Raw genomic sequence first — 26,347 nt, 5'->3', positions numbered from 1 at the left:
TCTAGTCAAGATATAAAACAATTCAGATAACTGAAACAGCAAAAAGAGATCTCTGAAGTATGACTGAAGTTTTCGCTTAAATAAGCAGCTAACACCCCTAGGAAAGCAGAGGAAGATGAGAGAAAAGGGGTCCCACACAGCTGGGACTCAGTCTTCTGAGGAGGAGGTAGACCAGCCTGCACCTGGTGTCTCAGAATCTCAGTGAAGCACGCCCTTCAAGATGGAACTCCAAGGACACCTCCAAGATATTTTCGGGCACTCGAGGCATAATTTTGTAGTGGGGGTGGGGGGGGCGGAAATAAGCAAACTGGAATTAACCACTGATATCAAAACCAGCTACCACAGTGAGGATGAATTGTTTCTGTGGTGACACAAATAGTTAAGCAGCAAGTTCATTCATGATTCTCCTCTCACAGACTCCATCTAGCTCCCCCTGTTGGCTGAGCCCAGCAAACAGCAGTCAAAAGAGAGTTGTAATTCGCACAGCCCCAGGCCTAGCTCTACAGAGTATAAAAGGGACTCTGTGGGAGAGGGAGAGGGTGGGAAGATTTGGGAGAATGGCATCGAAATACGTATAATATCATATATGGAACGAGTCACCAGTCCAGGTTCGATGCACGATACTGGATGCTTGGGGCTGGTGCCCTGGGACGACCCAGAGGGATGGTATGGGGAGGGAGGAGGGAGGAGGGTTCAGGATGGGGAACACATGTATACCTGTGGCGGATTCATTTTGATATTTGGCAAAACCAATACAATATTGTAAAGTTTAAAAATAAAATAAAATTAAAAAGAAAAAGGGGGGGGCAGGTTTTAAAGGGAGAGGTTGTTCAGTCACTCAGTCATGTCCCACTCTTTGCAACCCCATGGACTGCAGCCTGCCAGGCTCCTCTGTCCTCTACTATCTCTGGGAGTTTGCTCAAACTCATGTCCATTGAGTAGGTGATATGTACTACCTTGATAATCCCCATATGCTGAATTCAAATAATCCCAATATCAAAGCAAACCACAGGTGTTACCTAAAAACAAGAATAAAAAGGTATACTTGGGCAGGAACTCAAAGCTTCGTTAATCTGAAGATAGCTTCCATTATTAATGTGTAAGGAGGATTTTGTTTTTTCTTTATGATAGCATAACTGAGAATAAAATAATTATGTGCTTTTAAAAAACTCATCCTAATTAAAATGATATGAATTTTATGGTAATAAAATTATGAGATTCTGGAATTGATGACATTTCTGTGGATGAGATATTTAAGAAAGGAATATGCCATCTGGATAAGGAGAATGAGATATGGAGGAAGGAGCAGGTTCTCTGGATGACCTTTAGAATTCCCTCCCCACTCTTGCTAGCATTTTGGTATGTTTTTCTAAAGATCAATTTTGATTTCACATCATTTTTTAAATATCTGTCCTTATCACTAGCAGGACCTGCGTTTGCATAGGGCTTGAAACTTTTTTAAAAAGGTTCATACATGTAATGGTTTTCTGTGGCTGACATAACAGATTATCACAGATTTAGTGGCATAAGCAGTACAACTTTATTAGGAAGTCAAAAGTCTGAGTGGTTCTCACTAGACTAAAATCAGGGCATTGGCCTGACTGTGTTCCTTGCCAGGGGCTCTGCAGGGAAAGAAATGTTCTTGTCATCTTTAGCTCTAGAGACCACCACATTCCTTGGCTTGGGACTCTCTTTCTCCATCTTAGAAGCCAGCAACTTTGTATCTCATTGACTGTTCTATATAGTCCTTGCTCCCACTGACCACATGTGGTCAACTTTAAGGACTCTTGTGATTAGATTACATAGGCCTGGATAATCTATATTTCTAGGTCCTTGTGTTCATCACTTGTGCAGAGTCCCTTTTCCAATGCAAATTAGTATATTCACAGTTTCTAGGGATTAGAACAAGGACATCTTTGGGTGTCATTATTCTGACCACAAAAACACTTACTGCCTTTTTGAGCTTTATAGTCATCTCATAGGAAGGCAAGGCAAGTATTTTATGGGTAAAGTTATCCTAACATAGACAAATTCGGAAATCTACTCAATATCACATTTCAAGCTAATTTCAAGAGCTGAACATGTATGTAAATTTCACACATTAATTTGTTTTTTGTAATGATGTCATGGATCATAACTGTCAACATTTAGAATTACAAAGCCCAGTTCTCTAAAACACAGGTGAGGAAACAGAAGCCTAAAGAATTAGTGCCTTACTCTATATATATCACATAGTAATGTGTGTTGGACCTAGTACTTCAAGAAAGTGCCAGAAAGAAAAGCAAAAAATCTGTATTTATTACACCAATTTGACCATACAAAGTTGCTTGGTATCTTTATAAACTATTTTAAACATAAAATTCACAGCCAACATTTCTTTGGGCATCTGGGCACATGTCCACATGTGGACTTGCTATAGAATAGGCTTCACGTGCACAGAACTGGCTCAGGCCCGAATGTTTCATTCTTTTTTTTTTTTTTTTAGCATTTTTGGACTTGAACCAAATTGTTTAAGACTCAGTCTGTGTGTAACCAATATGTTGAGCAAGCACGACTCCTGACATAATCAAAACACAACTTTATTTTTGTCTCTCACCATCCTTCTAAAATGTGTTCAGTTGTGATAATGTTTCTCTGCTTTTGGTTGAAAACTTCAAGTCCATGACATTTTTGCTTGCTTCTTTTGGTTAAAATATCCCAGAGCTATTTTAAGAAGCAAACTGGCCCTAATTCAGAAATCAGAATGCCCAGTTCAAGCTATTAATACAAACTTTGGATTTGACTTAGCATTACAATGGTCTCACCTTCCCAGCCTGCAGAAGCCTGTGTCTCCGGGAAGTCTACAGTAGGAAAGAAGAGCAAGGTTGACTTCTTTTGCATTTCCTTACCTTGTGCTTTCACTGCCCTCACTCCACCTCACTAGATAGTTTTGACTCCTACACAGTTGGAGCAGGGTGAGGGTGGAGTGAAAAAGAAAAATGAAATTTTTGTTTAAACGGTAGTTTCATGAGCTGGTTTTCTGCTCCCCAGGCTTGACAACTGTTTAGAGTGGATCTTTTCTCTCTGAATGCTGTTAGAGTTTAGAGTTTCTTTACTGGGTCCCTCTGTCCTAGATCTCAAATACCCTGGGCATCATATTGCGGGCGGGGACTTGCCCTAATTTCAGTAACCCTAAATAACCATGGTTACTTCTTGGTTTTTTTGCTACAGGGCTTTGAAACTTTTTCCCGAGCTGTCTTGGTGGCACTTCTAAACTGGATCTAAGATGACTCCAGGTTAGATGTTTTTCTCCCACATGACCCACCTTTGGGCCAAAAGACCTTTGTACTGATCTATTCTTGGGGTGCAGGTTACTTGTAAAAAAAACACAAAACAGTTCTTCCAGGATTATAGGATTTCACTGGTAAGAGAGACTGAAATCTTTGATCACAGACATCATATATTAGGCTTCCTATGGTCTCAAGAATACATACACACCTGGTGGTGGTGGTTCAGTTGCTAAGTTTTGTCTGACTCTTGTGACCCTGTGCACTGTAACCAGAGGCTCCTCTGTCCGTGGGGTTTTCCAGGCAAGAATACTGGAGTGGGTTGCCATTTCCTTCTCCTGAAGACCTTTGCAACCCAGGGATCAAACCCAAGTCTCCTGCACTGCAGGCAGATTCTTTACCAACTTAGCTACCAGGGAAGCCCTTATGTATATATTATCTAGTTGAAAGATTCAAGAGTTGTAGAACTAAAGACTCTCCTTTGAACATTTGCATATATCAATTTGGAGAGGTACTTTGGAATTTTCCATCTGTTTACCTAGGTACTTAGTTGAAATACCACCTTTAATTAACTTTTCCATGTGATTCATTGCCAACTTATTAAAATCCATATCCTGGATCAGTGGTTCTGAGAGTTTTGTGTGCATTCGAATCCCCTGTAAATTTTGTAAACTTTCTACTTCTAATTCAGTGAGTCAGGTGAGGACAAATAAGTTACATTTCTTAAAGTTCCCAGGTATTTTTGGGGACCACACATTGAGTCCCACTCTCTGCTATAGCATAAGAGGATGCCTATGTATCTCTGCTCTGGTCCTGCTTGGGAGTTAACATTTGAGACATATAGAAAAGTCACAAGTATAAAATTTCTGTATATAAAAGATTTAACAAAAGTAACCCTTCCTACCATCTTTGTTGATTGTAGTGTTATATTCAAAGTTAGGAACTTTGTTTCCAAATTGTAAATGAATTTATACAGCAGCATAATTGATTTTGTTTATCGATTTGCTATTTATTTAACTATTCAATAAATTTGTCTATTGATCACCTGTATGTACCACATATTGTATCACTTTTTCAAAGTGTGACCTCTGGACTGCAGGCATGGAGCAGGGATTCTTTTGCATGAATCAGAATCACCTGGAGGGTTTTCTAAAACACAGATGGCTGAGCTCCACCCCCAGAGTTTCTAATCTGGTAGGTCCGGGGTGAGGCATGAGAATTTACATCTCCAACAGATTTCCAGTCATTACTAAGCAAATGTCAATAGACACTTCTAAATTGTCTTGAAATGTTAAGTAAGCATTTCTACTTGCTCTTTCCAGTTTTTTTTTTTTTAAGGAAAAATAGTATATTTTTTAAAAAGTGAAAGTCTCCATGTAAATTATTTGAGATTATTTGCCAACTAAAGAAAAAGGCTTATTTTAGCAGCACAGAACATGCCACCTTTGATGATGAAAAGCTACAAATATAGTTCACAGGTCATTGTATTTGCAGTGTTCTCTTTTTTCTCATTATTATCTTTCTCCCAATTAGCTTTTTGAAAATCAAGTGAAGGGCTGTAGCTGACAATGATGGGCAAGAATTCCTCTTATCTAGTTAATAAAAATGAATCCTCACCTAAAAATGTTATGTTCTTGTTGGAAATGATTAAAATCCAGTGGTGTATTTAAAAGGTTCCAGTGGTACACAGAACAAGAGAGTACTATGATATCTTAGAGTTCTGATTGTAGCCAAGGTATAAGAATACCCACCCCATCATTGAAAACAAGTGTAAAACAGGCAATAACAAAAATTATTATTTTAGAAGTTCTTAGAAATAAACTGTGGATAGAGGACAAAAAGGCTATAACTCACCCAATGAGTTGAACTCCATATTTCCAGATTTTATTTCTGAATCCATTTGCCAATTCATGCTTGGGGAATTTTTCCTAAAATAAGTCACCCTGGGTCAAGGAGACAAACAGTTGGATTAGGGTGGACCAAAAAAACAAAACAAAACAAAACAAAAAACTGGGACATTAAAGGAAGATACTACACAGAAATGATACACATAAAGTAAGTTAAAAAAAATATGCATGTTACCTCCTTTTGAGCAATTCATGATTTGCACATTGCAGGATAAAACTTCAGGAAAATCAGCAGAAATATACAGCAGCTTAAACATTAAAAAACTGAACTGCACAGTGATCCGTTGGATCATCAAAAAACCAAGAGAGTTCCAGAAAAACATCTGCTTTATTGACTATGTCAAAGCCTTTGACTGTGTGGGTCACAATAAACGGTGGAAAATTCTGAAAGAGATGGGAATACCAGACCACCTGACCTGCCTCCTGAGAAATCTGTATGCAGGTCAAGAAGCAACAGTTAGAACTGGACATGAAACAACAGACTGGTTCCAAATTGGGAAAGGAATATGTCAAGGCTGTATATTGTCACCCTGTTTATTTAAATTATATGCAGAGTACATCATGCAAAATGCCAAGCTGGATGAAGCACAAGCTGGAATCAAGATTGCCAGGAGAAATATCAATGACCTAAGATAAACAGATGAAACCACGGTTATGGCAGAAAGCAAAGAAGAACTAAAGAGCCTCTTGATGAAAGTGAAAGAAGAGAGTGAAAAAGTTGACTTAAAGCTCAACATTCAGAAAACAAAGATCATGGCATCCAGTCCCATCACTTCATGGCAAATAGATGGGGAAACAATGGAAATAGTGAGAAACTTTATTTTTTTGGGTTCCAAAATCACTGCAGATAGTGACTACAGCCATGAAATTAAAAGATGCTTGCTCCTTGTAAGAAAAGCTTTGACCAACCTAGATAGCTTATTAAAAAGCAGAGACATTACTTTGCCAGCAAAAGTCCATCTAATCAAAGCTATGGTTTTTCCAGGAGTCACGTATGAATGTGAAAGTTGTGAAAGTTGGACTATAAAGGAAGCTGAGTGCAGAAGAATTGATGCTTTTGAACTGTGGTGTTGGAGAAGACTCTTGAGAGTCCCTTGGATTGCAAGGAGATCCAACCAGTCCATCCTAAAGAAAATCAGTCCTGAATATTCATTGGAAGGAATGATGGTGGAGCTGAAGCTCTGATATTTTGGCCACCTGATGTGAAGAATTGATTCATTGAAAAAGACCCTGATGCTGGGACAGATTGAAGGTGAGAGGAGAAGGGGACAACAGAGGATGAGATGGTTGGATGGCATCACTGATGAGATGGACATGAATTTGAGCCAGCTCTAGGAGTTGGTGATGGACAGGAAAGCCTGGCGTGCTGCAGTCCATGGGGTCACAAAGAGACGAACATGACTGAGTGACTGAACTGAACTGAACTGAACTAAAGAGTGATTTCAGCCACCATATAGTTCTGGGGAAACAAAAGTTCAAGACCCATTAAAGTTGAGTGATCCTTTCCACAGGTTTTTGTTGTTTTTTTTTTTTTTTTTTTTTTTTTGAGATCCCAGGACTGCTTCTTTTAGTAAGTAAAACTAAGTACAATACAAAAATAAAATCAAATATCATGGGATATTTGAAAAATATAGTTAATAAACTTGGCCACATGATGTGAAGAATTGATTATGTCAAGTTAATAAACTTAGATAGCATATTCAACCTAGATAGCATATCCAACCTAGATAGCATATTCAAAAGCAGAGACATTACTTTGCCAACAAAGGTCTGTCTAGTCAAGGCTATGGCTTTTCCAGTGGTCGTGTATGGATGTGAGAGTTGGACTGTGAAGAAGGCTGAGCACCTAGGAATTGATGCTTTTGAACTGTGGTGTTGGAGAAGACTCTTGAGAGTCCCTTGGACTGCAAGGAGATCCAACCAGTCCATCAGCCCTGAATATTTACTGAAAGGACTGATGCTGAAGCTGAAACTCCAGTACTCTGGCCACCTGATGAGAAGAGCTGACTCATGAAAAGACCCTGATGCAGGGAAAGATTGAAGGCTGGAGGAGAAGGGGATGAGAGAGCATGAGATGGTTGGATGGCATCACTGACTCAATGGATGTGGGTTTGGGTGGACTCCGGGAGTTGGTGATGGACAGGGAGGCCTGGCGTACTGCGGTTCATGGGGTCTCAAAGAGTCGGACACAACTGAGCAACTGAACTGAACTGAACTGAACTACACCAAAAGAAAAGAAATATAATAAGAAATTAAGCCTGAGGTAAGAAAGGAAGGAAATTATTAGATTAAAGTAGAAATAAAGTAAAATAGACAAAATTGGTATAGTAAAATGTTGTTTTTAAAAATTCACAAAATTGATAAGCTTCTGGTAAGATGGATCAATACAAATGAAAGAAAACAAAAATTGCCAATTATAGAATCAAGAGTATATTAATATAAATCTAGTAGATAAAACAATGAGTAGTATGATTGGATAATAGAAACAAATTTATGTTGATAGCCTTAAAATTCAGATTCAGTGTATAAATTATTTGAAAATCACAATGTATCAAAATTAATGCAAAAATAAATTTTATATATGATATGTATTAGAAATTGTATATGTAAATAAAATTTTCCGATAAAGTAAACTCCAGGCCCAGATTACTACAATGGTTATTTCCCCTAAACAAATAAGGAAAAAATGAAACTAATTTCATTCATTCCTCTAGAATGTAGAGAAAGTGGGAATACATATCAATTTATTTTATGAAGCCAACATAATCTTAATTCCAAAATCTGGTATGGACACTACACAAAAGAAAAATTAAGGAACAAGATATCTCATGAATATAATTTTTTAAAATCCTAAACAAAATATAAACAGATCAGAATCACTAATACAATAAAATGATAAATTATGTTAAAGTGGAGAATGTTCTAGGAATACCAGATTAGTTAAACATTCTATAATCAATTTACAGCATCAAAACAAAGGAGGAAAATATATAACCATTTCAAAAGATGCATGAAAAGCATGTTAGAAAATTTAAAGCCCAGTCATAGTTTTTAAAAAGTCAGCAAACTGAGAATAAAATAAGTTTATTTAACATGATCATGTCACTTAGAGAACAATCCCCAGTAAACAACATTCTACCTAGTGATTTCTGAGCCCACTGCCACCATTTCTATCCATGATTGTATACATAAATTAATAAGCACATGATAGAAATATTTGAGGGAAAGAAGTAAATTTTGCTTTGCATATGATATCATTAGGCACATAGAAATTTGAAAATAATATAAAAATTATTAGACTCAATAAGTAAAATTAACAAGGTCATTAGACACAAAATTAATGTAAGAATTAATTCTGTTTCAATATAATAGAAATAATTAGTTTGAAAATTAAGGCATAATATTCACAATGCCACAAAATACCTCCAATATTGGGAATAAATTTATTAAAAGATGTACAGGATTTCTACACTAAAAACTAATAAATATTGCTGAGAGGACTGGAAGACTATCTAGATAAATAAAAAGAAAGAATATATTTATGAACTGGAAGACAGTATTTTTAAGATGTTAATTTCTTCTTAATTGATCTATAGACACATTGCAGTCCCACTAAAATGTCTAGCATTTTTTTTAAGTGACAAGGTAATTCTAAAACAATCTGGAAGGACTAAGTAGAGGGGTTCACACCCAATATCAAGATTTATCATAAAAAGTTATAGTAATTAAGAAATTTATTTTATTAGCACAGAGTTTTATAAGTGGATCAATTATGAGATGAGAAAATTCAGAAACACAAATACACACATATAGTGGGTAGCCTATCCCTTCTCCAGGGGATCCTCCTGACCCAGGAATCGAACTGGTGTTTCCTGCATTGCAGGTAGATTCTTTACCAACTGAGCTATCACGGAAGTTTTAATTAAGAAATATTTTTTATTAGCACAGTTTTACAAACTGATCAGTTAAGCAGAAGAGAAAGTTCAGAAACACAAATGGACACATATAGTCACCTGGATATACAATAAGTATGTCAAAACAGAAAAGTGGGGAAAGAATGGTCTTTTTAACTAACAGTCATGGGTTAATTGGTATCCATATAAAACAACATGAACTTTCAGCTTTACTTTATACCATACATACAAAATTAATCACATATGGATTATAGAAATAAATATGATAAGTAAACAATATAACTTATAGAGAAAATAGAATACATTCATGAACGTGGGGTAAGAAAATATTTCTTATGCAGAAAATAATAAGCATTAGCCATACAAAAAAGTTTTGAATTGATAAATTGAATTACATAAATATTAAGCACTTCTATTCATCAAAAATTGACATATTAAAAATCCAAAATTTGGAACTTTATATGTGAAATTACTGCTCTTATCTATTAAAATATGTGTGGAAAAGAATTTGTGTTTAGATTGTGTGTTAAGTCTCTTCAATCATGTCTCTTTGCAACCCAATGGACTGTAGATCACTGCACTCCTCTGTCCATGAACTTCTCCAGGCAAGAATATTGGAGTGGGTAACCATTCTCTTCTCCAGGGGATCTTCCCAAACCAGGGATCGAACCCAGGTCTCCCACATTGCAACCAGATTCTTTACCATCTGAGCCACCAGAAAAAATGCCTACAAATCAATATGAAAAAGACTGATCATCCAATATTTTTAAAACTGACCAAAAGCCTGGAAAAAGTGCTTCAGAAAACAGAATATTCAAAGGCCAGTAAATACTTTAAAAAGTACTCAGCATCATTATTCTTCAGGAAAATGAAAATTAAATGACTATGTGATACCGCTACACTCACCCAAATGGCCAACAAAAAAAAAAAGTGTTGGTGAAGATGTGAAATAACTGAAATTTTCATACATTCCTATTTGGAACAAACACTTTGAAAAACTGGCACCATACAGTAAAAGTAAGCATACACCTTAAAACTCATTGATTCCCAGCCCCAAAATATATCCTAGAGCATATTTAGTTTATGTCTATCAAATGACATGCACAAGGATGCTTATGGCACTGTGTTCCTAATAACCAAAAGTAGACACTACTTAAATGTCTATCAACAGTGTAAGGAATAAATAAAGAGTTACATGTGCATGCTATGGAATACTGCACAAGAATAAAATGGACCAATTTCTAGAACACATTACATGGGTAAAAAAAATCTCACAAATATAATATTGAATGATAACAGCCAAACACAAGATATATACTGATCGATTTTGTTAAATACACTCAAAAAAAGCACAATTAATCTATAGTTATAGAAGTCAGAATAGGCCTTCTTCATCGAGTGTATATGCTTTGGTGTTACTGACTGCCAGGGAGTGTGTGTGTGTGTGTGCATGTGTGTATAAAAATAAAATGACTGAAAAATTTAGTTAATACTTTGATATTCTTATGGATACAGGTTAAATTTCAAAGCAATTTAAAATTTTTTAAATGCTAAAAGCATTGTCATTGTTATTGAGTAGAGTTCTTTACAAACTGCAGCTAAGAGCAATATGCTGGAAAAATATGATTTTTTTCAGTCCATGTTGTTTTAATTTACTTTATTCACTAATTCAACTTTTGTCTTTGGTGTCAATATAGCATTATGTGATACCGATAGTGGACGTCTGTGATTCATTCCAGTTATTATTAACTGATGATATTAAGAAATTCTACCAAAGAAATGAGAACGAGCTTTGTCATTTATTCATTCAACAAACATTTACCGAATGTCTTCTGTTTCGGCATTGGTTTAGATACTAAGGCAAAGAGATAAATATATCAGACATAAAGAACCCATAACCTAGAGGAGATTGCAGTCTAATGGAGGAGATAAATGAGTAAGACAGATGATCAAAATAATAAAAATAGTGTCAGAACAGATACCAGGTGCCAAGAGCACATAGAAAAGAAATAGTGGTTACATGCTTAGCACTAAAACAATAGTACTGAAATATATAAGATAATTTCCATAATAAGAACCCTTAAAAAGCTATGGATAAATTTCAAACATTCCCTAATGAAATGACAAGATCTAGGGTGTGATGACATAGGATATGCAGACAGCAATCAAACTAGGCTACAAAGGATGGTTTGTAAGCACCATGAGGTTATCAATTCAGAGAACCAAAATTTAGAAATATCAGGAAATTGGTCTAGAAGATGGGGAATGGAATAAACAATTTTGATATAGAGCCTCTGCAGAAATCCAGCATTTGGCTAGCAGACATAAAACAGCTTAACAATGAACCTTCTTATTAATAGGTAGGGACTCATTAGACCTCCAGGACCTAGTCAGCTGTGTTAGAAACCATAGCTGACTAGAAAATGGATACACCTCAGCCCACAACATGACTCAAACAATCATACCTGGTGATACTGAGTAGTTAAAGGTAGTTGAGCATTTCCTAATAGTTGTTTTTTGTATTTTTGTTTTTTATGGCAAACACTCCTGATTCTGCATCTGGGCATCTGGGCTTTTATCTAAGCTTGTTCATGTCTTCAGACTTTGTAATAGCTCTATGATAAGTGGCATGTATTTACCCCATGATATATTAAATAAGGGATTCCTTTGACCTTTTCTAAAGTTAAATTTTCATGTTGCAAAGACTAACTCAAGTCCATGGTCAAAAGTTCAGTCTGCCCCCCAGATTACTGCTGACCTCCTAGAAGCTTGTAAAGCTCAGGTGCAGATTCCTTGTACCACGATTCACATGATGATTGGTTTGGCATGAACCAATTTGCCTCCAAAGCAAAACTTCTGAGTTTCACTCTGCTATCTGCTTCTCTTGTCATGTATTATAGAGTACAGTGGTCTTTAATTTTTGTTTTATATACAGCAGGAAATAAATTCATTTTTATTTAATTGAGTGGATTTTAACTTCTTGTCTGCCACCTAGGGAATGGTCCCAAATGGAAACTGGTATTCACAATGTGAAATACTTTTAACAACAACTAACAGGTATTGAGCATAGAACAGCTTTACACAAGGGAAGTGATATAGTTCCATTTTGCAGATTAGGCAACAGAGCTTCAGAAACTCAGATGATATACAGCTACAGAGTGGCCTCCATGGGATTTAAAACTGGAAACTTGACTTCAAAGTATAGGATTGTAATCCACACTCTGTACTGTCTCCAAGCACCAGAGACAGATAGACACAGTAACTTCCAGCTTTGGCCACTTCTCTGCCTGCCTTGTCAGTGTACTTCCGCACTGCTACCAGAGACTAACACACTGTCAGGATACCTGGACTCGTGAGGGCTGGAGCATGTCTGTGCTTTATCCAGATGGAACAGAGAAATGGGAAGCAGCACACAGTAGTCAGAGCATGCCCAACTGTGCTACTTATTCTTTGCTTTGTTTCCTCCTCTTTGCATGCTCTGCTTGTGCTCTGAGAGAAGTTTCCCAAAGATCTTATTTTCAATGGCTCCTGTACATTTTATAGAGTTGTATTCTGCTGGAATATTTTGCCCTAGAAATCTACTGATTTTGGCTTCAGTGTTAACTCCATTCATCTTTGGATCAGTTCCTTGGAAAAAAGACAAAAATAATGAGACTTCTTCTTGTAATATGGGAAGTTTTGGGTTATCATCTCAGTGGCCCTGAAAGAATTTGAAGGGAAGCTTTCCATTTTTCTTGTCTTCTCTTCTCTAGTTAGCACTCCCAAAGAAACAGAAGTGAAGTGTAGCTCCCCCTGAGTTCATTTCTTCCTATTTGTACCTTCAAGGAGGCTGGAATAGAAAAAGTATTACAAAGCTGGTTCTGTGATTTACTCTGTCAAAGCCTTTTAATGTTGGAGAAACAGGTGAGAGGGCAGAAGAGAGACAGAATTGTGGAAGTTACAATTTCCAGATCATTTTAAGACTATAATGGATTTTTTAAAAAGACATTCTAAGAATTTGTAATAATGGTATTTGGCACATAACGCTCAGTCCTGTCTGACTCTTTGCAACCTCACTGACTGTAGTCTGCCAGGTTTCTCTGTCCATGGGATTCTCCAGGCAAGAATACTGGAGTGGATTGCCATTCCCTTCTCCAGAGGATCTGCCCAACCCAGGGACTGAACTCAGGTCTCCTGCACTGCAGTTAGATTCTTTACCATGTGAGCTACAGGGAAGTCCTTGCTCAGGGTTCAGTTCAGTTCAGTAGCTCAGTCATGTCCGACTCTTTGCCACCCCATGGCATGCAGCACGCCAGGCTTCCCTGTCCATCATCAACTCTGAGAGCTTACTCAAGCTCATGTCCATCAAGTCAGCAATGCCATTCAGCCATTTCATCCTCTGTTGTCCGCTTATCCTCCCATCATCAACCTTTCCCAGCATCAGCGTCTTTTCCAATGAATCAATTCTTTGTATCAGGTGGCCAAAATATTGGAGTTTCAGCTCCAGCATCAGTCCTTCCAATGAATATTCATGACTTATTTCCTTTAGGATGGACTGGTTGGATCTCCTTGCAGCCCAAGGGACTCTCAAGAGTCTTCTCCAACACCACAGTTCAAAAGCGTCAATTCCTTGGCACTCAGCTTTCTTTATAGTCCAACTCTCATATCCATAATGATTAGTGGAAAAACCATAGCTTGGACTAGATGGACCTTTGTTGGCAAAGAAATGTCCATGTTCTCTAAGTTGGTCATAACTTTTCTTCCAAGAAGCAAGCATCTTTTAATTTCATGGCTGCAGTCACCATCTGCAGTGATTTTGGAGCCCCCCAAAATAAAGTCTCTCACTGTTGCTATTGTTTCCCCATATTTGCCATAAAGTTATGGGACTGGATGCCATGATCTTAGTTTTCTGAATTTCCAGTTTTAAGTCAACTTTTTCACTCTCCTCTTTCACTTTCATCAAGAGGCTCTTTAGTTCTTCTTCACTTTCTGCCATAAGGGTGGTGTCATCTCTTTATTTTAGGTTACTGATATTTCTCCCAGCAATCTTGATTCCAGCTTGTGCTTCATCCAGGCCAGCATTTCATATGATGTACTCTGCATACAACTTAAATAAGCAGGGTGACAATATACAGCCTTGACATACTCCTTTCCCAATTTGGAACCAGTCTGTTGTTCCATGTCCAGTTATGTTGCTTCTTGACCTGCATACAGATGTCTCAGGAGGCAGGTCAAGTGGTCTGGTATTCCCATCTCTTTCAGAATTTTCCACAGTTTGTTGTGATCCACACAGTCAAAGGCTTTGCCATAGTCAATAAAGAAGAAGTAGATATTTTCTGGAACTCTCTTGCTTTTTCGATGATCCAACGGATGTTGGCAATTTGAACTCTGGTTCCTCTGCCTTTTCTAAATCCAGCTTGAGCATCTTGAAATTCTTGGTTCATGTACTATTGAAGCCTGGCTTGGAGAATTTCAAACGTTACTTTGCTAACACGTGAGATGAGTGCAATTGTGCAGTAGTTGAACGTTCTTTGGCATTGCCTTTCTTTGGGATTGGAATGAAAACTGACCTTTTCCACTCCTGTGGCCCTGGCTGAGTTTTCCAAATTTGCTGGCATATTGAGTGCAGCACTTTCACAGCATCATCTTTTAGGATATGAAATAGCTCAACTGGAATTCCATCCCCTCCACTAGCTTTGTTCAGAGTGATGCTTCCTAAGGCCTACTTAACTTCACATTCCAGGATGTCTGACTCTAGGTGAGTGATCACACAATCATGATTATCTGGGTCATGAAGATCTTTTTTGTACAGTTCTTCTGTGTTTTATTGCCGCCTCTTCTTAGTATCTTCTGCTTCTGTTAGGTGCATGCCATTTCTTTATTGTGCCCATTTTGCATGAAATGTTTCTTTGGTATCTCTAATTTTCTTGGAGAGATCTCTAGTCTTTCCCATTCTATTATTTTCCTCTACTTCTTTCCATTGATCACTGAGGAAGGCTTTCTTATCTCTCCTTGCTATTCTTTGGAACTCTGCATTCAAATGGATATCTTTCCTTTTCTCAGTATATCACTCTAAATAAACTTACTTTGTCATAGTCCATAGTCCACTTTCCACATTTTCTTTATTTCACATTTAGTATGACTATTTAAATGGGAAAAAATGTCTATGCATACGTGAGTTCCCATAATGACAGTGATATTATTTCATGCATTTCTCTTCTTCTTTAACTATACAAGCTGTTTTTTGAAACCTGAAATGATTGTGTAAGAAATGTGCATAATTGCTAAACAAAATAATGTATAATTTTAATTCATATATATATACAAATTGGGGGAGGTTTTAGACTAAATCAAGGGAAAAAGGATAACAAAATTTAGTTCTAATTTTTTTTTTCTCTAACTCTATGACCTTGGATAGATTTCTTTATATTCTGTAAGATGCAGGCAAAAACTGCCCCCTACCTATCTTTTGGAGCTGCTGCAAGATTTATTAAACTAGGAGAAAAAAAAAAAAAACTGTTTAGAAGTCTGATAAGTGTTATATAAATACAAGGTGGTATTGTTATCTCCAAGAGGTGTAAGAATTTGAATTAAATTTCACAGCACCCTTATGAGTCAAGTAGATAATCTTAGACCTATTTTTACAGATAAGAGGGCTTAAGCTCTTCTGTTACAGCCACTAGATTGGGTATATGAGAAGAAATACAATTACTGAATTCAGAGCTATGCTAGTACTTGTTGTTACCTGAATATATTTTAAAGGGCAGATATAAAAAAAAGCCCACCATCCCCTTGGCAAGCAACTAGGAGAGTCTGCATATTATCCTCCCCAGTTTTCTTTCTGTGGTTCTTACATGAAATTGATCTGAAATGTAAGACACCTTGTCTCAATGGTATCCAAGGGGAGCCAAGTATTTTGAGAGCTATTAAAACACATTGTTCTAATGATGAGACATATAATGTGATTTAGTGCGGCCCAAAGCCAAGGTATCCATCAGACACAGAGACCTAGGAAAAGGGAAAAAGAGAAACCAATGTAACAGTTACTGAAGTCAGTGAAGTAGGTTCTGTTATAGTGAATATACCACTGTATTCATATCAGGTGTATGTGGCTGTGACCATGTGATACATAACATTACCCCTACCCCTTAACCAAATAAAAGATGATATAAATTGGAGAATACACATTTTCCTTTCAGCCTAAATAAACTCACTCACTTGTTTTCAAAACTAATTGTTCAACATTACTAAAAAATTATTCAAAGTGCTAATTAGAGTGCCTGACAAATAGTAAATTGCCACCAGGGAAGCCCCAATAAATGTTACCTGTTATTATTTGGATTTGGAGTAAGAACAAAATGCATGAAATAATATCACTGTCATTGTGTGAACTCATATATCCATATATATATTCCCATTTAAATAGTCATACTAAATGTGAAATAAAGAAAACATGGAATGTGGACTGTTGACTCTGACTAAGTAAGTTTATTTAGAGAGATATACCGAGAAAAGGAAAGATATACCCATCTGAATGCAGAGTTCCAAAGAATAGTAAGGAGAGATAAGAAAGCCTTTCTCAGTGATCAATGCAAAGAAATAGAGGAAAATAATAGAATGGGAAAGACTAGAGATCTCTTCATGAAAATTAGAGTCAGGAACACATTAAGAATAAGATTCCTGGGTTGAAGCCTTGCCTTGCATGAAATTGTCATGTGACTGCATATAGTTATTTAACATAACCCTTAAAGTGGAAACAATAATATTACTCACTCAGCTGAGACAAATTTTGTAGAAAACCAAATAGAAAGGTACATGTAAAATCCTTAACATGGTCTCCAGTACATGGATGCACCTGATCTACAGAATGTTAACTCTTAGTCGTTGTGAAACTAAGGCTGTTATATTAGTTGCTGTTTTGCTAGCCAGTTATTTACTGCACACTTCCATGAGCCAGGCACCAAAGGAGGCTTTGGGAAAAGAAAGAGGAATAGGGGAGACATGGCCCGTATCCATCTGTAGCTTTTGGTGGAAGTATTAACAAAGAAACACTCAAGTAAAATAACTGAAGCCTGCAACATGCTAAGAAGGAACTAAGAATGTATTGATGCAGAAAATGTGGAAGGGATTTCTTCTTAGTTTAGGGCGTCAGGGAAAGTCTAAGGAAGTACAGGTAAAGTGAAGTTTTCAAAGGAGTCAGCCATGTGAATGAGGGTAATGGTGGACATTACTCTCAGGTAGGTGGAACAGCATTTGTAAAGGTCATGAGTTAAAAAAACACTAAACACTTCGGCACATGGGAGGAAGGGATTTCCAGAATGGCTTAATCATATGGAGGAAGAGTGCTGTCTAATATGACTGACGAATGGGCAGAACCCAGCTCCTGCTAGCCAGGTGGACCATGACTAGGAGTGTAGGTAGTCTGTTTGAAAAAGTAGGTCACTGAAAGGTTTTACATACTGGCAATGAATGATACATTTTTTTAATGCTTTGAAAGACCTCCTTTGCTGCTTTGTAGGGCAAGGCATCTAAATTTTTTGATCATGCACACCAATCAGCATGTGACTCCAAAATGTTTATGTTCATATTCTCTCTTTCAATAGCTAGATAGAGATAGGAATATATAAATAACATAAATATTTATGTTAATCAGTAATTAAATTTAACTAGTCTGCTTCCTGCACACAAATGAATCACCTTGTGGTGCCGTTTTAGTACTTCTACCCCACTTTGGAGATAACTGTTGTAGAGAAAAGATGGAGCAAAGAAATCTTCGAGTAGGGAGACTAACATGGAGACTATTGGACTAGCCCAGGGTAGTCACCAATGATGGTAACCTACAGTAGGTGATGGCATATTTTTCATATGCATAATGAAAAAGACTCCTAGTTGGAATTATAGCTCTACACTCTCTACTGGCCTTTGATATCAACTATTTTCCTAATAAGTGACCCATTCTTAGTGGATCATATTAATAAAACCTGTTGGGTTGCTGGGTTGCAAACACTTTGAAGTAGACTAGCCCACTTTCCTCCATGAGTAGCCTATTTCTTGAGTCCTCTAGAAAGGCGCGATAGTTTAGGGAGTTACTGGTACTTTCCTTTTCTGCTTGTTGACAAAAGTCCCCGATGATCAGAGCCATAAGAGAATGAATTTATAAAAAAGAATAGTTAAAGTCAGTTTCTTCTACATCTGTGTAAAGTTTTTAACAAATGGATGATTAAAATCAGGCATTAAAAAAGTGCCTGTCTCTATAAATTCTCAGCAAATGAATTAAAATGCTCTCACATTAAAGGGATTACTGTAGTAGGTGTCTGAAAAGATGAGCACTGTAAACTCCTTGAGGACAAAATGTCAGCTCTACTTGACAGGAAGAACTTCCTTTTGAAACCGAAACAATCTAAATTTTGGTAGGGTAATAATAGACTAAAACCAGAAAATGTGAATTCACTAATTTATTTTGCTTTTTCCAGTCCTATATTTGGATGGGAGTTCATTTGGGTTCTGAGGCTTTAATCTGGTTTTTCTCTCTTGGAGGAATTCTCACAGATTGGAAAGGAGATTAGCAGGGCATAGAAAGAAGGTATTAAGCCAAGGATCCTGCAAAACTTTGAAAACCTTTCTGAGGAGAGGAAAACAACTGCTCTGGGTTTTGAAAAACAACACTTGCAATTTAAGAGGTAGGAGAACCTGTGGCTCACTTCTCCTCCATCTAGAAGACTCAATCCACCAGGAGTCCTTTTTTAGGAGGATTCTGGATGGCATCACTGACTCGATGGACGTGAGTCTGAGTGAACTCTGGGAGTTGGTGATGGACAGGGAGGCCTGGCGTACTGCAATTCATGGGGTCGCAAAGAGTTGGACACGACTGAGTGACTGAACTGAACTGAACTGAGGTTTGGGTAGCGGTGGTCCTTTTGGAAGAACAGCCTGTGTCTCCTGTGGCAAACAGAACACTCTTTTGTTCTTTTAAGTATGCGATTTTAATGGCTGAGGAAACTGTACATTTTGCATTGGCACATTTCTTGGATTGATCATGAGAACAATCACTTGAACAGTTTTGTAGCACACCTCTGGCTTAGAAGAAGAGAAATTCTGCTTGGACAGAATTAAAGTGTATTATTAATTGAAGAATAATGATCATTCTGTTACTTTCAAATTTGGTTTCCCCATCACAAACCCAGGATTCAGATTTTAAAGTGAGGTTACCTTTGCAAATATGAAAATGAACAAACATATAATGAGAAATTGAAAATTGTACTGTTTTGTTGTGGGATTAATTTATTCAATCAGTAAATATTCATGGAATAATTTAATAGCTACCATGTGATAAGAAAGTATTATTGGGCTCATGAAGACTACAAAGACATGAGAAGGTATTTCAACCCTTAGAAGCAACTTTCTGTTTGAAAGTGGCCTGGATTTTTGAGAAATTCTTTGTAATTTTCAAAGCCCATTCACCTACTATAAATCTTCATATGAACTTTTGAATAGTAGCAGGGGAGCTAGGCCGGGCAGACCATATAATCATACAATTATGGAATTTTAGGAGTGAAAGGATTTTTAAAGGTCATCTAATGCAACAACTTTGTTTTAAACCTGGGAAGCTGAGAGACTACTGCTTGTTTGAGATTCCACAGCAAACTAATGGCAGAGCATCCAGCATCCACATGAAGTTTGCTATTAGGAATCTAAAGGCCTGTGTTAATAGCTCGGGGTTAGGCACTCATGCCACAGGAAAAACGGAGCACCATGCTTCCTTTCCTGTATGCATTTGCACACAGAACTGTATATAATAGACTTACAGTAAATGTGCTCAGTCATGTGTGACTCTTCGTGACCACATGGACTGTAGCCTGCCAGGCTCCTCTGTCTACGGGATTTTCCAGGCAGGAACCCTGGAGTCGGTTGCCACTCTCTTCTCCAGGGGATCTTCCCCACCTAAGAATATAACCTGTGTCTGGTGCATTGGCAGGAAGATTCTTTACCACTGAGCCACCTGGGAAATCTATCTTACAATAAGTATTTATTGAATTAATGACTGACAGATTTCCTACCATGTAGGACAGTGTCAAGTACTAAGGATAAAAGGCAACAACGAACGGGATACTTCTTCCAAGTTGCTCACAACATAGTCTTCTTGTCCTCAATGAGTGTGCAGTCTTTTAAGGAAACCAAGGTATAGTCCATAAAATACAGTAAGATTGGGTTCAAATACAGTGAGTGCTGTAGGAGGTCAAGGAAGGAATCTAAGAGTGATAAACGATTAAAAAAATCCCTCAGACTACACACACACACACACACACACACACACACACACACATACCCGCGATATTTTAATTACATCATTCTCTGCTGATGCTGGGACACACACAGTTCCCAAGGTAAGGTCAAGATGCCAACTCGCTGAGACTAAGAAGAGGAGAAGCCAACTCATTCCTATTCTCCAAATTGAAAATGACCAGAGGGGGGGATTTAAAAAAGAAAGAAACAGCCACAGAGACTGATAGAAACAATAAAACAGGAATAGGAAATCCCCAACACAGTGACCACTCCGCTGGCCACCCCCACGGGAGGGGCACTCGGGCTCAGCGCAGAGCCAGGCGGCTGCCGGCGCGCAGAGCGCGCGGAGGCGAGGAGCGGGCGGCGGCGGCGCGGGCGAGCCCAAGGGGAGGGTCGGTGGCTCATCCAGTCCCCGCAGCCACCCGCGCGCAGCGCAGCTCGGGAGCGGGACGCAGCGCTCAGAGCCCCGGCAGCGCCCACCCTTCCTCCCGCGTCGCGCGCCAGCGCCCGCTCCGCCCGCGACTTCAGTTCGGCTCCACCCCCGCGTGGCGGCGGCTCACTCTGTCCGAACCCGTGCTCGGCACCAACCCAGCCCGGGCAAGCGGCCGCCACCTGCCTAGCGCCGCCACGGCCCGCCCCCACCGCGGCCCAACTTGGATGGAGTTGGGGTCCTGAGCGCCTGCCCCTCGCAGCCGGCCAGCTGAGAGCCCTGCACCGCCGCCTCTGGTCCGGGACCCCTTCTCCGCTCCTCTCCGCTCCCGCGATGGGAAAAGTTGGCGCCGGCGGCGTCTCCCCAGCCGGGCTGAGCGCGCTCCTCGCGGGCGCTGGGCTCTTGGTCCTCTGCGCTCCGGGCTCCTGCGGCGGCGGCTCCTGTTGTCCCCCGCGGCATCCCAGCGCGGCTCCACGCTGGGCTCCGACCCCAGGGGGGCTTCCTCACCAGGGACCGCGAGGCAGAGCTCCTGCTACGCCCCTGCCCCAACTCGGACGCCCCCTGTTCGCAGTGGCCCCCGGAGACCGAGCGCTGTCCCTGGAGCGGGCCCCGGGCACTGGGGCGTCGGTGGCGGTTGCTCCACGCTCTGGCCGGAAGAGACGGAGTGGAGAGGATCAAGAGAAGGCTGAGCGAGGAGAGGGGACGAGTAGAAGCCCTCGGGGAGTGCTAAGGGACAGAGGGCAGCTCGAGCCTGGGACTTTGGAGCGGGACCCGGACAAAGCCACTCGCTTCCGGCTGGAGGAGCTGAAACTGACCAGCACCACGTTCGCGCTGACGGGCGACTCAGCACACAACCAAGCCATGGTCCACTGGTCTGGCCACAACAGCAGCGTGAGTAAAATGGGACTGAGGGCGAAGGGGTGAAAGATGGAAAGGGTTAAAGTCATCTGTGTGATCTGATGGAGAATTTGGGGAAATGGGGTTTGGGGACTTGAAAGATGCTGCAAATTAGTCTTCCCTGCCCTTCTCCCCAAGGAGTTAAATGCCACCGACTAGGTGATTACCCCCACCCCTTTCCCAGCAACACCGGAGCCCTCTCCAAACCTCTAACAAAGCTTCTTACAGGGCAGGCAGATCCCTCTTTCCTGCTTCTTTGGTCTCATTGGTGTAGGATGGAGCCAAGACCAGGCAAACAAGAGGGGGTTAAAGTATTCTGAATGCAGAAATGAAAGGGTTAAATTTCAGGAAGCCTCCTGTTCCCTCAAGTGACTTTCCTTTTACTTGCTCGACTTAAGGTTGAGAGCAAGTAAGATTTTTTTTTAAAGTCTTTATTTGTAGCCTTTTAATTTTATTTTTGTGTAGAGCTCCTAACCCCTTCTTGCTAGCACAGAGGAGAAATTCAGTGGATAATGAGCTGCCCTTAATGCATTCTGTTTCTGGGGACCAAGTGGATGCAAGTTTCAGGACGGGAACTCTCCAGCATCTTCTAACAGCATCAGCCAGTGTGTTTGGAGAGCTGGGGCTTTCCAGCCTGTGAATGAGTGGTTGTTCTCCGACTTGATCGGTCCCAGGAAGATCAGATATATCTCTGTGACAACAACTCCCTGTTCTCCTCCATTGCCTGACCTCCTGTAGTGAAGAGCTCGAATAAAGACTTCACTCTTGCTTTATTAAAGAAGGAGAGGGATTGCTGGATTTCCAGGAGGCTGATACTTGGGAGGGGAGCATGGTTGCAAGTCCATGAGCTGCGGCCAAGTCCGGGAAGGTCTTAGATTTTTTGAAAAACCTGAATGTCTGGAATCTGAGGGAGCTATTCCAACTTAAACTGCACCTAGAAACTTCAAGGAGCTGAAATAGTTAAGAAAGAGCTTTGGTGGTAATAACTGTAGGTGATTTAAAAGTATGGAAACTTCTCCATGTTGCTGTTAAGCAGACAAGAACATAGAAACCAAGGACGGTAAAATGAAAAAGAAAAATCAAAGTCTCAGCTTCTATTGGATTACCGAGATTGTCGTATTTGTACTATGCACAAGCTGTGCACCCTGGTACATTTCAAAATGTTTTCAGTTGTGATGTAATTGCCAGAAACCTTCCCAGGGAAGTGCCACTTTAGTAAATTGTGTTCATTGTCAGCTTTATTAATGAGAGTTGTGAACATTTTAAAATAAGAGCCTATCATTATGGATTCCTTGGGTACATAGACATAAATTGTATTAAATCAAATTGTGATAAATAATATTTTGTATCATATCTCTGAGAATATCAGCATGGCTTTCCCTACAGTTTAGCCTTTATGACCAAAGCTATGGTGCCCAGGACTGGTTTAATCAAATAATTGAAACTGAAATTCTTTTCATTCAAGTTCTGGAGACCCTTGCCCTCATTCCTTACCTTAACTGTCATATCTTTCATATCATAATCACTAAAATCAATCCCCCAATTTGAACTTGAATCTTCTTAAACTGATTAAATAACTTTTGCTCTGTTTTAAGTGATTAACTCAAAGCCCTCAGCTTTAAGACCAGATTTTAAACACATCAGACATATTAGATCTTGTATCAAGAAGTAAAGGACCTTGGACTCAAAATATTTCTGGCTTTTAATGTAATTCAAGCTGTAAAATATCACTCACTCATTAGACCTCTACTTTAGTTCACCTCTTGAAAGATCTTGGAAAGAGCAAGAAAAGGAGAGTACATCTTTGGCAAATTTTAGACTCCATTTAAGAAATGCTGCCAAGCCCTGCTGGCCCTTTTTAAATGGTTCTTATAAACCCAGCCAGGCTTATGGGTCAGGGCTTGGATGGGTGACATGTAAAGAAGTTGGAGATGATGTAGGAAATAATCAAAGTGCTAAAAGTTGGAGCATTGAAATCATGTACACTAATGAGATCTCTATCCTAAGTCTTCATTCTACAAGGTCACACCTTCCATCCCTGCCCACTTACATGCAAATTGTTGTAGTTTTTTTCTCAGTGTATGCATATAGGTAGTAGAGGAAGAGAAACAGTGTTTGATCAGGATCTGCCACAAAGCCATCCCAGATTTATAGGAGAGAGAAAGTTTAAAATATTTTTGAAAGTAAGGAAGGTGGAAAGAAACTTTTCTGGGCAACTTTGTGATGTGAAAAGCAGAGGGGAGACCCAAGTCCTAGTTCAGCCTTTTTGTGGTTTGATCCTGACAAGCTGATTGCCTGAGTGTGGATTCCCTCATGTCTAAAACAGGAGGGGAGGATACCTGTCAGATTCATTACTGAGAATTATGTGCCAGGATATACTTAAGAGGGCGTCGTGACTGTAGTATATACATCTTTGTAATTCTCATCTCATGGCTCTGCATGTTCCCCCAGAGCAAGAAATCCACTAACCTAACTCTAAGGACAGCAGTGAGTGGGAGAGGGGGGCTCTCATTTTCTTCTTCTTTAACTGCCATCCCTTATTGATCCACCTGCAACCCATGCAGGGCCAGAGGCAATACACATCCTCTGAACCTGTCTCACCTTTAGCTAAAAGTCTTTGCTAAGTAGGGCTTCTGATGACAATAACACCTGCATTAAAGGTGTAAATGTATGGTAATTATAGGCTGCCTGTCAAACTTGTGAAGAATTCTGGATCCTTCTCGCAACTCTTTCCCTTCTCCTTCCTGCCCCCTCCTCTGTTGGACTTGTGCAGTTGGGTAAAGATATGACTGTTTTGCCTCATCTGTGGGTGTGATGTGATTCCTCTGAGCTGCAGTCTAGCTTGATGAAAAGTGTTGATGAAGTTGGTAGAACACCTGGGGGGATCTTTTGGCATGAAAGGTGCTGGGTATGAATCATTTGTCATGAGCTTGGTGTCGTAAGCAAGAACATATTGTTCCTACCCTACTCATCCAAGGCATGCTGTGCCCTGATCTAAATTTATAGAGTAGTTCTTAGTTTGTTAAAATATATATTTATCTGTACATATGTATGGTGGGGATGTGTTTATTCTTTAAATCCAAGGAATTTCAAAGTTATATACTCATTAATCCTTACGATATCCCTGAGCAGGTGTCAAGTGTTAATATCTCTTTTTCATATTTTTATGCTGGAGTCAATTTGAATATTTCAGTTCACTCTCTTGTCCCTTTCTCGCTAAAAATAGTGTTACAAGATTTGTTAATAGAGGCTTTTACTTGACATATTTTGCTATTATGATATTTTTAATACTGCATTTATCATAGTGAATGATGATCTGGTTGGTTTTTATGTACTTTTTTGCCTTTTGTGGTTCTGAGACTTGACATTTACTATCCATCCTTAGTGAATAAACTGAGTCCCAACTTGAGTCAGGTTTTGGGGTAGATGCCTGACATTCATCATTTCATTTAATTTTCACAAAATTTTATGAGTAGGTGTTATTATCTCCATTGCATTAATGAGGAAACTGAGGCTTCAGAAAGTTAAATGATTTGCCAAGAAGATATAACAGTTCAGGGGCAAAACAGACACTGACCCCCAGGTGATCTGACTTCAAAACCCCACAGAATGACTTGTCTTAGAGACGTTAAGATGGTGTAGAAAAACCCAGACCCTTGGAGATCTGTATTTTAATGACTCCTGTCTGGGACAGATTTCATATGATGGTGGAGGAAGGCATAGTCTTAGCTGGAAACTCCATCTCTTTGTAGGAAAGCAAGGACTGTATAACATGTGCCTGTCACATTGCATTCTTTACCTTAAAGTAGTGATTTGGCTGTTCTTTTATCCACCCACATCTTCATCTTTACTGAGACATGGGATCCGCACCTGGTGATTCATTGAGCACGAGGTAATGTGCCATCATTCAGCTTTCAGATCTGGTGTTCTTCAGGAATAGATTCCTTTTCTAAGTTAATTACAAATCTGATTTTATAAAGAGGTTGCCTATGAATACTTCATTTGACTATATACTTTGATGTAATTTTTTAAACTTTTTCTAGAGTGAAATGATAAAGGATTTTAGATTTCTCTAGCAAGCCACATAATACCTTCTTTTCTCATCAGTGCTTTATTCTGTTAATGGGTGTTAATGTAGTGTGACATGGAAGGCAATGGGTTTGGAAGCACAGTTGACTTTGAATGTTAGCTGTCCAGTTACCCAGCATGCTGCTTTGAGCAAGACCCTTAAATTCTTTGAGCTTCTGTTTTCTCAATTATAATATGGGGAGGGCACATCTTTTTTTTTTTTTTCCTGAAGATTTGACATCACATATACAAAGAGGCGGTACATAGCAAGTGCTCAATAAATGGTACTTCTTATTTTGTGTAGCAGAAATACATCTCTCCTGGTAATTAAGACCCCTGGGTTATAGTCTTGGCTATACACAAAAGTTAGATATGTCCTGATAGTCTATCGAACTTTTGTAGCCTCAATTTTACCCTCTGTAAAATGACATGAATATACCATAACATCACGGAAATCCCTTACAGACTGTAATCCAGTTAAAAAAATTTGTCAACCTGTAGGTATTTTGCACCTTCTACATCTAAATAAAGTGCACTGGGAGCATTCAAGATTCAGAAATGATGCACTGACCTATACTCTTGACCTATGAATGAGCAAGCCTT

At 39.2% G+C, this 26,347-nt stretch overlaps 1 protein-coding gene across 2 annotated transcripts in view; it reads left to right on the top strand.

Annotated features, from left to right (window-relative positions):
• The first annotated feature begins 20,778 nt into the window (after positions 1-20,778).
• SORCS1 (sortilin related VPS10 domain containing receptor 1) overlaps positions 20,779-26,347 on the top strand; it is a 579,121-nt gene continuing 573,552 nt past the window's right edge. For both annotated transcript variants that reach the window (XM_055560720.1, XM_055560719.1), the window contains exon 1: positions 20,779-21,670. In XM_055560720.1, the coding sequence (XP_055416695.1) occupies positions 21,113-21,670 (558 nt within the window). In that variant the 5' untranslated portion in view covers positions 20,779-21,112. The remainder of the gene's footprint in view (positions 21,671-26,347) is intronic.

Source organism: Bubalus kerabau, chromosome 22 (assembly GCF_029407905.1).
Source record: "Bubalus kerabau isolate K-KA32 ecotype Philippines breed swamp buffalo chromosome 22, PCC_UOA_SB_1v2, whole genome shotgun sequence".
Taxonomy (NCBI): Eukaryota; Metazoa; Chordata; class Mammalia; order Artiodactyla; family Bovidae; genus Bubalus; species Bubalus kerabau.
The sequence above is the reverse complement of the archived record's forward strand: the minus strand, read 5'-3'. Positions and strand labels throughout refer to the sequence as shown.